Source organism: Mustela erminea, chromosome 15, assembly GCF_009829155.1.
Source record: "Mustela erminea isolate mMusErm1 chromosome 15, mMusErm1.Pri, whole genome shotgun sequence".
Lineage (NCBI taxonomy): Eukaryota > Metazoa > Chordata > Mammalia > Carnivora > Mustelidae > Mustela > Mustela erminea.
The window spans coordinates 79,519,036-79,533,395 of record NC_045628.1 but is presented as its reverse complement, the minus strand read 5'-3'; the positions used below and the strand labels follow the sequence as shown (position 1 = coordinate 79,533,395).

General features: G+C 38.4%; 1 protein-coding gene across 5 annotated transcripts in view; it reads left to right on the top strand.

The window, feature by feature from the left end:
* RNF6 (ring finger protein 6) overlaps window positions 1-14,360 on the top strand; it is a 282,619-nt gene that overhangs the window by 131,550 nt on the left and 136,709 nt on the right. For all 5 annotated transcript variants that reach the window (XM_032314708.1, XM_032314711.1, XM_032314710.1 and 2 more), the window contains 2 exons: window positions 11,138-11,222; window positions 12,685-12,824. In XM_032314708.1, coding sequence (XP_032170599.1) covers window positions 11,138-11,222; window positions 12,685-12,824 — 225 coding nt within the window. The remainder of the gene's footprint in view (window positions 1-11,137; window positions 11,223-12,684; window positions 12,825-14,360) is intronic.

Here is a 14,360-nt window from a genome sequence, read left to right as displayed (position 1 = left end):
TACAAAAGTTGGGTATTCGTCCTTTCTGATGGAGGCATAATACTCCATAGTGTATATGGACCACATCTTCCTTATCTATTCGTCCATTGAAGGGCATCTTGGTTCTTTCCATAGTTTGGCGACCATGGTCATTGCTGCTATAAACATTGGGATACAGATGGCCCTTCTTTTTGCTACATCTGTATCTTTGGGGTAAATACCCAGGAGTGCAATGGCAGGGTCATAGGGAAGTTCTATTTTTAATTTCTTGAGGGATCTCCACACTGTTCCCAAAGAGGCTGCACCAACTTGCATTTCCACCAACAGTGTAAAAGGGTTCCCCTTTCTCCACATCCCCTCCAACACATGTTGTTTCCTGTTTTGTTAATTTTGGCCATTCTAACTGGTGTAAGGTATTATCTCAATGTGGTTTTAATTTGAATCTCCCTGAGGGCTAGTTGTCGCTCTCGACCCGCAAGAACGACCCGTAGGCGAGGTGAGTGGCAAACTTCTTTATTCACAATCTTCTGCCGGGGACGCCCCCCAGTCTAAGACCCCCAAGTATATCTCCACCAAGTGCGAACTATATCCAATCAGAGTATACCACGACTAACAAAACTACCAATCAGAAGGACTATCTATGTGCACGCATAGTGCTCGTGAGCACGTACGTGACTCCATAGGTTTTCTTTGTTCTACAGATCATGCGCCTTTCCCTTGACTCCTGGTATCTATCAAACGTCACCCGCGAATGCACTCACAGTCCTTGGGTTAATCTCTCACTCCTCCCACTCTTCTGGCCTTGCTTAGTGCGTGACTCCCTGCATCTGCTCGCATTCCTTAGGCAAACTATCTACAGCCTTGGCCTCTCATGCCTTGCTTAGTACATGACTCCTTGCTCCTGCTGCATGGCTCTCCACAGCTAGTGATGAACATTTTTTCATGTGTCTGATAGCCATTTGTATGTCTTCATTGGAGAAGTGTCTGTTCGTATCTCCTGCCCATTTTTTTGATATGGTTATCTGTTTTGTGTGTGTTGAGTTTGAGGAGTTCTTTATAGATCCTGGATATCAACCTTTTGTCTGTACTGTCATTTGCAAATATCTTCTCCCATTCCATCGGTTGCCTCTTTGTTTTTTTGACTGTTTCCTTTGCTGTGCAGAAGCTTTTGATTTTGATGAAGTCCCAAAAGTTTATTTTCACTTTTGTTTCCTTTCCCTTTGGAGACATATCTTGAAAGAAGTTGCTGTGGCTGATATTGAAGAGATTACTGTTCTCCTCTAGGAGTCTGATGGATTCCTGTCTCACGTTGAGGTCTTTTATCCATTTTGAGTTTATCTTTGTGTATGGTGTAAGAGAATGGTCGAGTTTCATTCTTCTTATAGCTGCCCAGTTTTCCCAGCACCATTTATTGAAGAGACTGTCTTTTTTCCACTGTATATTTTTTCCTGTTTTGTCGAAGATTAATTGACCATAGAGTTGAGGGTCCATATCTGGGCTCTCTACTCTGTTCCACTGGTCTATGTGTCTGTTTTTATGCCAATACCATGGTGTCTTGGTGATCACAGCTTTGTAATAAAACTTGAAATCAGGTAACGTGATGCCCCCAGTTTTATTTTTGTTTTTCAACATTTCCTTAGCGATTCAGGGTCTCTTCTGATTCCATACAAATTTTTGGATTATTTGCTCCAGCTCTTTAAAGAATACTGGTGGAATTTTGATTGGAATAGCATTAAAAGTATAGATTGCTCTAGGCAGTATAGACATTTTAACAATGTTTATTCTTCCAATCCAAGAGCATGGAATGATCTTCCATCTTTTTGTGTCTTCTTCAATTTCTTTCATGAGTGTTCTGTAGTTCCTTGAATACAGATCCTTTACCTCTTTTGTTAGGTTTATTCCCAGGTATCTTATGGTTCTTGGTGCTATAGTAAGTGGAATTGATTCTCTAATGTCCCTTTCTGTATTTTCATTGTTAGTGTATAAGAAAGCCACTGATTTCTGTACATTGACTTTGTATCCTGCCACGTTGCTGAATTGCTGTATGAGTTCTAGTAGTTTGGAGGTAGAGTCTTTTGGGTTTTCCATATAAAGAATCATGTCATCTGCGAAGAGAGAGAGTTTGACTTCTTCCTTGCCAGTTTGCATACCTTTTATTTCTCTTTGTTGTCTGATTGCTGTTGCTAGGACTTCTAATACTATGTTGAACAAGAGTGGTGAGAGTGGGCATCCTTGTCGTGTTCCTGATCTCAACAGGAAGGCTGAAAGCTTTTCCCCATTGAGGATGATATTTGCTGTGGGTCTTTCATAGATAAATTTGATGAGGTTCAGGAATGTTCCCTCTATCCCTATACTTTGAAGCGTTTTAATCAGGAACGGATGCTGGATTTTGTCAAATGCTTTTTCTGCATCGATTGAGAGGACCATGTGGTTCTTCTCTCTTCTCATATTAATTTGTTGTATCACATTGATTGATTTGTGAATGTTGAACCATCCTTGTATCCCAGGGAAGAATCCCACCTGATCATGGTGGATAATCTTTTTAATATGCTGTTGGATCCTGTTTGCTAGGATCTTGTTGAGAATCTTAGCATCCGTATTCATCAGTGATATTGGTCTGAAATTCTCCTTTTTGGTAGGGTCTTTGCCTGGTTTGGGGATCAGGGTAATGCTGGCTTCATAGAAAGAGTCTAGAAGTTTTCCTTCTACTTCAAATTTTGAAACAGCTTCAGGAGAATAGGTGTTATTTCTTCTTTGAAAGTTTGGTAGAATTCCCCATGGAATCCGTCAGGTCCTGGGCTCTTGTTTTTTGGGAGGTTTTTGATCACTGCTTCAATCTCGTTATTACATATCGGTCTATTCAGGTTGTCGATTTCTTCCTGGTTCAATTTTGGCAGTTTATAGTTTTCCAGAAATGCATCCATTTCATCTAGGTTGCTTAGCTTATTGGCATATAACTGTTGATAATAACTTCTGATGATTGTTTCTACTTCCTTGGTGTTAGTTGTGATCTCTCCCTTTTCATTCATAATTTTATGAATTTGGGCTTTCTCTCTTTTCTTTTGGATTAGTGTGGCCAATGGTTTATCGATCTTATTGATTCTTTCAAAAAACCAGCTTCTAGTTTCACTGATACGTTCTACTGTATCTCTGGTTTCTACCTCATTGATCTCAGCTCTAATCTTGATGATTTCCCTTCTTATGTGTGGAGTTGGTTTGATTTGTTGTTGATTCTCCAGTTCTTTAAGGTGTAGGGACAGCTGGTGTATTCTGGATTTTTCAATTTTTTTGAGGGAGGCTTGGATGGCTATGTATTTCCCCCTTAGGACCGCCTTTGCTGTATCCCATAGGTTTTGGGCCAAGGTGTCTTCATTCTCATTGGTTTCCATGAATCGTTTCAGTTCTTCTTTGATCTCCTGGTTGATCCAAGCATTCTTAAGCAAGGTCGTCTTTAGCTTCCAGGTGTTTGAGTTCCTTCTGAACTTTTCCTTGTGATTGAGCTCCAGCTTCAAAGCATTGTGATCTGAGAATATGCAGGGAATAATCTCAGTCTTTTGGTATCGGTTGAGTCCTGATTTGTGACCCAGTATGTGGTCTATTCTTGAGAAGGTTCCATGTGCACTTGAGAAGAATGAGTATTCTGGTGTGTTAGGGTGGAATGTTCTGTATATATCTATGAGGTCCATCTGGTCCAGTGTGTCATTCAATGCTCTTGTTTCTTTATTGATTTTCTGCTTTGATGATCTATTTCTGAGAGAGGTGTGTTAAGATCTCCTACAATTAGTGTATTCATATCAATATGACTCTTTATCTTGATTAACAGTTTTCTCAAGTAATTGGCTGTTCCCATATTGGGAGCATAGATATTTACAATTGTTAGATAATCTTGGTGGATAGTCCCTTTAAGGATTATGTAGTGTCCTTCTGTATCTCTGACTACAGTCTTTAGTTTAAAGTCTAATTTATCTTATATGAGAATCGCTACCCCAGCCTTCCTTTGAGGCCCATTGGCATGAAAGATGCTTCTCTATCTCTTCACTTTCAGTCTGGGTGTATCTTTAGGTTCAAAATGGGTCTTTTGTAGACAACATATGGATGAGTCCTGTCGTTTTATCCAATCTGCAACCCTGTGCCGTTTTATGGGCGCATTTAGGCCATTCACATTGAGAGTGATTATTGATAGATACGTTCTTATTGACATCAAGTTATCTTTCAAGTCTTTCTTTCTGTAGACTGTCTCTATATTTCTGTTCAATACTATTCTTAGGATTTTTCCTCTTTTATAGAACCTCCCTTAATATTTCCTGCAGTGTCGGCTTGGTGGTTGCATAGTCTTTTAAGCCTTGCTGGTCTTGGAAACTCTTTATCTCTCCATCCATTTTGAATGTCAGTCTTGCTGGATAAAATATTCTTGGCTGCCTGTTCTTCTCATTTAGTGCCCTGAATATATCTTGCCAGCCTTTTCTGGCTTGCTAGGTCTCAGGGACAGGTCTGACGTTATTCTGATGGGCTTCCCTCTGTAAGTAAGGAGGCTCTTTGTCTTAGCGGCTTTCAAGAGATTATAACTACAATTATGATTCCTCAATTTGACTATCAGGTGCCTTGATGTTTTTTTGGAATCTATAATCTTGGGTGGAGACCGTTTAGCCTCTAGTACATGAATGCTGGTTCCATTTGCGAGATTGGGAAATTTTATATGAAGAACTTGTTCCACTATACCTTCTAGACTTCTTTCTTTCTCCTCCCCTTCAGGGATTCCAATAATTCTGACGTTGGAATGCTTCATGGCATCATTTATTTCCCTGATTCTATTTTCTTGGTTTCTAAGCTGTTTGTTCCAGGCTTCCTCCTGATCCTTTCTTTCTATCTTTTTGTCTTCCAGATCACTAATTCTATCTTCTGTCTCAGTTACCCTAGCTTTGAAGAGTTTAGATTAGATTGGAACTTATTGAGAGCATTGTGAACCTCCTCCCTGGTAGCTTTAAGCTCCGCCCTAACATTGTGAACATCCTGTCTGGTCGCTTTCAGTTCAGCCCTAATCAATTCTGATTGGTCATCCATGGCTTTCTCCAACCTAGATATTGCCTGGATAATTGTTAGCCTGAATTCTCTTTCCGACATATTGTCTATGTTGATAGTCATTAGCTCTGTTGAAGAAGGTCCATCCTCTGTATTTTTCTTCTGTTGGGCATTCCTCCTCCTAGTCATTTTGGTGGGAGATAACTGAACAGATGTAGCTGGATGTATCAACTGTGGTGCAGTCAAGGTGCACCCTGGAACACTTCTGAGCAATCAGGATTCCCCACCCAAAGAGAGACAAAAGAAAAGAAAAAGAAAAAGAAAAAAAAAGAAAAGAAAAAAAAAAAGAGAGAGAGACAGAGACAGCAAAGAAAGGGAAGATGAAAGATAAGGTTCAGCCCAGATGGGCCCCAAGGTAAGATTTATGAAGTAGACAAACAAAAAGAGACAAAAAGACTGATACAAGTATATGACAAGAGAAAAAAATATATATATGCAAATAAAGGAAGAGCCTCATCAAAAAGAACCCCAAGTGTAAGATTTATATGCTATCAGGACAAACACAAAACCACAGAAACACTGGTGGAAGAAGATGATGGGAGAGTTCTTATAAATTCTCAGTGTGTGCGAGGAAGGTTGTTTTGATTCTTCCTGGATGTATCTTGATATCTTTGTTAAAGGACTCAACTTTCCCAAGATAAAGGGGATTAAAAATTGGTTTACCTATAGGGGTAGTATTGATTGGGGAAACGGGATTACTTTGAAGTTTAACTCTATATGAATATTAGAGGATAAAAATAAAAAGGAATAAACTAGACTAAACCAAACTAAAATTTAAAAAAAAGAATTCAAAAAATAAAAATGCAAAAGAAAAACATAGGTGTATGTATCAAAAAGTTCAGGTTAGAAGGGTATTATGGAATTTGATGTACTGTACAGTTCGCTGTGATGGTAAATAGGTTAAAAAAAATTACCTATGTGTAAAAAAAAAAAAAAAAGAACCAGAATAGTGGGGACGAGTGAACAAGTTTTCCTATGAAGTAGTGGTTGTTCTCTTGTCCTTTTTTTTCTCTCTCTCTCTTTTTTTTCTTTCTTGGTTTGTTTTCTGGGGGAGGGGCCTGCCACATGGGTTGTCAGCCAATGATGTTTCCTGAGTTAAGTCCTCCCACTCCCCTCAAGGGGGTGGGCCCTGAGGAAACTGGTTTTTTTCAGGCTTTTGTTCTCTGGCGGTTTTTATGTTTGTTCACTTTTTTTTCTCTCACCTTGACCGCCTTTGATGGTTATTGTAGTTTTAGAGGAAAACAAACTGCACCCTGATCTCCCTCTCAGAGAGAAGCCTCAGTCTGGGTGCAGAGTCTAAATAAGTTCCCCCTTGGCCGCTGGCAGAGCAGGTTCCAAGTTGCAGACCCTGGGGGCGCAGGATCTTTTGCTTGTACCCAAAGCCAAAGCAGTGGTGGCTGTCTGGGAGCTCCCGACCACCAGAGAGATTCCAAGCAGCAATCGCACACTGAGATTTTCCCGCTGGCCTGGGCTGGGAGTGCCTGGTCTTGCTGGGTCTAAGAGTGCCCGGCTTGTGTGCACCTCTTTCAGGGGCGGCTATGGGTCATACGTGCATCTCAGGCACTGAGAAGGGGGGGGGGGCACTGAGAAGGTCCGAAAGCACCAGGCTGGGCTTTTGTGCACCTCTGTCAGGGGAGAGTTTTGGGCGCACGGCTTAGGCTTTGAAACAATGGCGCGGGTCAAAGAGCGCCAGCCGGGCCTTTGTAACTGTCTCAGGGGAGCATGAGGGATGTGTGGGCGTATCTCAGGCTTTGTAGCTGGGCTCCCAAGTTCTGCCTCACAGGAGCTAGAACCCACGCAATCTCGGGCGTGCTGGTGGCTTAGGGACAAAGACCTGGTTTCTCCGCCGCGCACTCTCTGCCTCAGAGCTGGGGAGGCTGTCCTGGGACCGAGGACTTAAGCCCCTGTCACTAGCCGCCCTGATTCCCACTATTTCCCCCTGAGATCCTTTGCTCTTTTGGAGTGCTTTCAACCAGTCTCCAAGTTAATGCTGGTCCCCAGATGCAGGGCACTCTCACTCGTATTGGGGTATTACTTTCCAACCGGTCGCCTCTGGTGGCTCCGTCCCCCTTTTGTTTATCTTCTGATAGCAGTCCACCTTCCCACTCTGCTTTACCTGCCCACTGGCATCTTCTGCCCCTGTAGAGATCCAGACGTGTATAATTCTGATCTCAGGCTGATTTCATGGGTGAATGGAGTTCTTTGGTAGGTAATCAGCTCACTCTGGGGTACCGGCTGAAAAGGCGCCTCCTCCTACTCCCCCGCCATCTTGTCCCCCCCGTATACATGTTCTTGTATGGACATACAGTTTCATTTCCTTTCAATAACTATTGAGCAATAAAATGACTGGGTCAATGTAAGGTGTATTTTTACTTTTTAAAAAACTACTAAACTATGGTCACATTCCTCCCAGCAATTGTCACCAACACTTGGCATGGTTAGTCTCTTTAATTTTAGCCATTTTGTAGGTGTGTATCTCATTGCAATTTTAATTTACATTTCCATACCATGACTGATGACAGCAAGCATCTTTTCCTGTGCTTATTTGCCGTGTGTTGGGGGTTCCCAAGACTACCCATAGGTTTTTAACAGATCTCTGAAAGGATTCATGATTATATGCATGGCTAAGGTGTATTATAGTAATGTAGCAAGGATATACAACCACATTATAAGGGAAAAAGACACAGGCAGAGTCTGGAGGAGCTCATGTGTAGGCTTCCCATGGGTGTCACACAGGGAAAGTTTAAATTAGTTCAAAGAACTGAAACCCAGCCAAGTCCATTAGACCAGCCAAGAGCCAACCTTGTAAGTGGGTCTTTCTAAGAATAGCATTCTCTGACCTGTTAATGGCAACTATGTTCTGCACACCATTCACTTATTTACTTTGGTGAAATATCTGTTTAAATATTTGGCCCTGTTTTTATAACTGTTTCTTTGTATTGAGTTTTGACATTTCTTCGTTAACTTTTGGATATAAGTCCCTTATCAGATACATGATCTACAAATATCTGTGGCTGTTTCTCATTCTTCCAACAGTGTCTCTGAAGAACAGAAATTTATAATTTTGATGAAGTCTAATTTAACAGTTTGTTCCTTTATGGGTCATGCTTTTAATGTCCTAGCTAATAAATCTTTGTCTAATTCAAGGTCACAAAGATTTTCTCGTGTTTTCTCCTCCTTTTATAGTTTTAGGCTTTACATTTATTTCTGGGATCCATCTTGAGTGATTTTGGGAGATGGTGTGAGACATGAGTAGGAGTTCTTTTTTTCCAGCACCATTTATTAAACTGTTTATTTGTTCTGCACTGAATTGCACTTTTGTCAAAAATGAACTGTTCATATGTATGTGAGCCTATTTCTGGACTTTCTGTTTTCTCTCATTCTGTTGGTTATCTTTACATCAATACCATGGTGTCTTGATTATATCACTTTATAATGTCTTAAAATTGGATATCATTAATTCTCCAACTGTGTTCTTTTTCAAAATTGTTTTGAATATTCTGGCATTTTTGCATTTCCATGTGAATTTTATACTTTTTTTTGTAGATTTTTTTTTATCCTATTAAGGAAATTTCCTCCCAATCCTAATTTGCTGAGATTTTAAAAAATCAGTAATAGATGTTAAATTTTGTCAGATAGTTTTCTCCCCTTGATTGAGACACTATTATGATTTTTTTCTTTTGTGCCTGTTAGTATGGTAAATTATATTGAATTGATTTTTTAATGTTTAAACTTTCTTGTGTTCCTGAGATAAGTCTTATTTGGTCATGATACATCATCCTTTTTTTGTATAGTTGAATTCACTTTCCTAAAGTTTTATTTAGAATTTTTGGATCTATTTTCAAAACCGATAGTAATCTTTAATTTCTTTTCTTAAAATGTCTTTGTTTGATTTTTAATGTTGACCTTATAAAATTAATGGGAAAGGCTCTTTCCTTTTCAGTTTTCTGAAAAAGAGCATATGGAATTGATATTATTTGTTCTTTTAATGTTTGCTAGAATTTACCAGAAATCCATCTAGACTGAGGGTAGGCTAGCTAGACAGTTATTGGTTTTATTTATTTATTTTTTCAGTTATTGGTTTTATTGATCTTCCTTAAGAAATTGCTTTCAGATTTGATTTTTATTGACTGTTTCTCTGTTTTCTGTTTTATTAATTTCTATGCTTTATTATTCCTATTCTTTGCCTACTTCCAGTTTGATTTGCTTCTCTTTTTCTAGCTTCTTAAGGCAGAACTTGATTTGAGATCTTTCTTTTTAATACAAATGTTTAGTGCTATACATATCTTCCCAGTCATTGCTTTAGCAGCATGTCACAAATTTCGATGTGCTGCATTTTCATCTTCATATTCATTTCAAAATATTCTAATATTTCAAGCTTCTTTTTGATTTCTTCTTTAACTCATGGGTTATTTTGAAGTGGGTTAGTTTTCAAATATTTAGAAATTTGGGGGCAAAATATTCTTTTAATTGATTTATAACATAATTCTAATTTATTAGAGAACATACTTTATATTACTTGAATATTTTAATTTCATTGGGACTTGTCTTATGGCTCACATTGTGACTTAACTAATGTTAAATGTTTGCATGCATCTAAAAAGCCCGAGTATTCTGCTATTTTGGGATGAGATGGTTTCTAACTATTTGTTAAGTCAAGTTGATTGAGAGTGTTGTTCAAACCTTCTATATCCTTAATGATTCTTTGTTTACTTGTTCTATCAATTATAGAAACGTGAATATTGAAATCCCCAACTGTCATTGTGGATTTGTGATTTTCATCTTGAAGTTCTGTTAGTTTTTACATCATTTCATTTCCTTTTATTAGTTTTAGCTTCATTTTGAAACTATGTTATTAGACTCATAAGTGTTCAGAACTATTAATGCCTCTTGATGAATCTACCCTTCTGTCATTCCAAAATCATTTTCCTTATCTCTGGCAATTTCCCTTACTCTGAAATCTCTGTTGTATGGTTATAATTTTGCCATTCCAGGCTACTTGTGGTTAGTGTTGGGTAGGGCGTGTCTTCTTCTTCCTCTTTAACCCATTTGAGTCTTTATATGTAAAGTGTGATTCTTCTAGGGAGCATTTAATTGGTTCGTGTGTTTTGTTCCATCCTGGAAATCTCTGCCTTTTAACTGGCTGTTTAGACCATTTACACATGTGCTTACTGAAACAGGTACATTTAAATACATCATCCTGCAATTTATTTTCTATTTGTCCCACTTCTTTTTTCCTTTATTCCAAGAATTACTTAAGTATTTTTTAATTCTAATTTCTTTCCTTTAAAAAAATTTGGTGGTGTTTTAGGTCTTATAGTAGGAATCTTCAATTTATTACATTTTATTCTCAAGTGATATTATACTATTTCACATGTAGTATAAGAACAATAATTCTGAACTTCCATCTCTCTCCTCCCAATCTTTGTGCTCTTGTCAGACATTTTAATTTTACAAATGTTATAAACTTCACACTACATTGTCATTAAGTTTTCTTAAGCAATTATCCTTTTTTACTACAATGTAAAACAAGAAAAATGTATATATGCATATCTGTATGCAGATATATGTGTATCTATACACACGCCCACACACAGACTCGGGTCATTATCATTTTCAGTGCTCTTCAGACTCATATTTCCATTTCCTATAATCTTCTGTCTGATTCCCTTTACCATATTTTATAGCATGGATCTCTCGGCGATGAGTTTTTTCAGACTGTTTATGTCCGAAAATATTTTTATTTCATCTTTATATTCTCTCATGTTCATTTTGAAATAAATTTTTGCTGAATATAGGATTCTAGGTTGACAATGTTTTTCTTTGAGTTTTTAAAGCTTATGCTTCACTGGCTTATCACGTGCATTGTCTCAGTGAGAAATCTTAACTCTGTTCCTCTGTATGTAATGTATCCTTTTTGGAATTGTGCCTTCCCTGAGGCTGCTTAAGTTCTTTCACATCTCTTAGATATAGCAATAAAATTATAATGCAGTATTTAGAATTTGGATTGATAGGCTTATGTAAGATGCTGGTCACAAGAGCTTTTTTTTTTTTTTTTTTTTTTTTTTTTTCTGGATAGGATACAGTGATTTATGAGAGACTTTCAGAAGATTCTCGCTTTATGAAGGAGACATTAACCCATCTGGAATATTTTGCCAAAGAAGGTAAGTGAAAATTATTTAGAATCTTGTTTCCTTTTGGAATGCTATTCTTAAATATTAAAATTGTAACCCAAATGCATGTCACTGATACTCGGCCCATAAGTAGGCAGGGGGAGCTCATTCCTCTATGGGACTTTGTAATGCATTCTGTTTGCTTAAAAGTTCTTCAAACACACCCTGTTGAGATATTATTTTTCCTTTTTTCCTCTGTCCACCAGCAAACATTGAAAAGTATGTTTACTGTGCAGTTCTCCCATTAACCAAAAGCCTTGTCTTCAAAGCCATCTATTATCTATTTCTATTTGTGGTAGCAAGAACTTGGCCCATGATGGAAAAAGAGAGGTTTTTCCAGTTTCAAAGTTAATTATTTCGTGCATATAATTCAGAAACCCGACATAGTTGATGTTTTCCTACCTGCCATTCTCTTATCCTTGTGGTTTTGACTTGTCACCCATCTCAATAAATAAAATTCCACAAGTGAGTTTTGAGTAAGAACAACATTCACTAAAAGGTTTATAGAAGTTTTGAAAAAGTGAAATGTAATGTCATTTAAAAGTTAGGCTAATAATACCTGGAAGCAGTATCCCACTTTGTCCCTCTAGCTGATAAGATCCTGCTTCCTACAGATATGTGCATCTTGTCCGGAAGTGTGGATATTTTGCAAGGTTGCACTTGGGGTCCTTTGCTGCTGTCTTAAAATACATGTGAGCTGTAGGCAGTTTACAACAGGTAGAAACATACAGGAACTGTATTGTAATGGAGCTCAAAACAGAATAACAATTTCTATAGTTTATCTGTAGGGCATTAATTTCTAGGGGACCCTCAACTATTTGAAGGTTTTGCAGCAGTTAGCCTAAAATATTAGGGTACAATATAATTTCTAAAATATTTTCTTTGCAAAATGGAACTTAAATTAATTTTCTGCTCTTTTAATGGTTATTTGGCTTACTTTGAAATTGGAAGAATTAAAACCTCATTCCTTCTTTCTTTCCTTCAACAAATGGCTATTGAGTATTTATTGAGTGCCATGCACTGCTCTAAGCTTCCAGAACAGAAGTGAACAAAACATAGACCGCTCACACCCTGCAGGAACTAGCCAATGATAGATAATGTCAGGAGGTGATAAGCGCTATGGAGAAAAATTACACAGGAGAAGGGAACAGAGCATGATGGGGTTAGGCAGAAACTGAAGGAAGAGAAGGAGAAGACCAGGGAAAAGTATTCCAGGTCAAGAGCAGAACAAGCTCAAGTGTCCGGAAGTAAGAGGGTCAGCAGGGACAGGCCCGTAAGCAAGGAGGAAGGTGGGGAATAAGATCAGCAAGTAGCCGGGGACAGATCAGATAAGGCCGTGGGAAGGACTTTCTGTTCCCATGACCTCTACAACACTTGGATTTTGTTTTCGAATTCTGTACTCCTCCCTGATCGCTGGTGTCTTGATTGGTTTACATTCTCTTCTTTGTTACAGGGCTGAGAACTCTCTGTGTTGCTTATGCAGATTTATCTGAGGAAGAGTATCAGCAGTGGTTGACACAGTATAGAAAAGCGAGTACAGTTATTAAGGACAGAATGCAGAGTTTGGAAGAATGTTATGAAAATATCGAAAAGGTAACATACCTGATACGTACCTGATATATACTCTACAGGCCAACTTAAATATGTGAAAACACAGACTTATCAGTGTTTTCATAGCCTGATGCAATTTTAAAGACTTAGTTAAAATGGGGCACGTGGGTGGCTTGGTCAGTTAAGCATCTGCCCTCGGCTCAGGTCATGATCCCAGAGACATGGGATCAAGCTCCATGTCGGGCTCCCTGCTCAGTGGGGAGTCTGCTTCTCCCTCTCCCCCTGCTGGTTCTTGCTCTTTCTCGCTTTTTCACTTGCTTGGTCTCTCTCTAATAAATAAAATCTTAACAAATAATCTCTTTTAAAAAAGATTTTATTTATTTATTTGACAGAGAGATCACAAGTAGGCAGAGAGGCAGGCAGAGAGAGAGGGGGAAGCAGGCTCCCCACTGAGCAGAGAACCTGAGGTGGGGCTCGATTTCAGGACCCTGAGATCATGACCCGAACTGAAGGCAGAGGCTTAACCCACTGAGCCACCCAGGCACCCCAACAAATAATCTTAAATTGTTTTTTTGTTTCCCTAGTAAGTATAAACCTTATACTGAACATTCATAAACTATAGCTTTTAAAGTATTCAAAATATTTCTTTCATTTCTGAATCCTGATTACTTCAATTTTGTTACCCCTTTTTATAACTTTTCCCATCCAAAAGAAATACATGTTTATCATAGAAAATAAGCCAGAATAGTTAATAATAATAATCATCTGTAATGTTGGGCTAATGACTAAATTCTGGTATATGTGTGTTGTATATGTAGTATTCCGTGGTAGGTTTTAAATATACATGCATAAACTTTTCCCATAAAAATTTAAAGTAAAAATATCCCCCCAGTCAAAATCTCTGTCAAATTTTCTCCATGAAAATACTGCTCAAATGATGAAATTTTTCACTCTACAGTAAACTGGGAATATTTTCCTTATCACTGAATATTTTTCTGTTATTTTCTTAAATTACTCATGGTATTTTATGGTAGTTACTGTCCTGAGAGATCTCGTGCACCCTGGACTGTTGAGTGTCACTGGAGGATCATTGTGAATTTGCTAGTTGTGGCTTCAGGGATTCTGTGGCTCCTGGGCCAATTCTTATCTTCCTTTCTTGGCTCGGGTTCTTTTGTCATTTGCCTCCATGAACTCTGCATTTCAGTTTTGTAGGAGCACGGCCAGAACAAATTTAGACTGGGGGATTTTCTTTTCTTTTCCTTTCCTTTCCCTTCCTTTTTCTTTTCTTTCTTTCTTTCTTTCTTTTTTTTTTTTTTTTTCTAAGTTTTTATTTATTTGCGCAAGAGAGAGAGTATGACGTGTGGACAAAGGGAGAGCAGAAGGCAGACGCTTACTGACTGAGCCACCCAGGCACTCAAATAGACTAGGGGATTTTCTTGACATCATTGGGTCCATCTTTTTTTTTTTTTCCCCAAAGTCATTTGTTGAGAAATTAGGACTCGAACCCAGCTTCATGCCAAGTGCAGGAACATGCTGCAGTAGCCCTCCTGGTGATCAGTTGGCATCTGTTGACGCAGC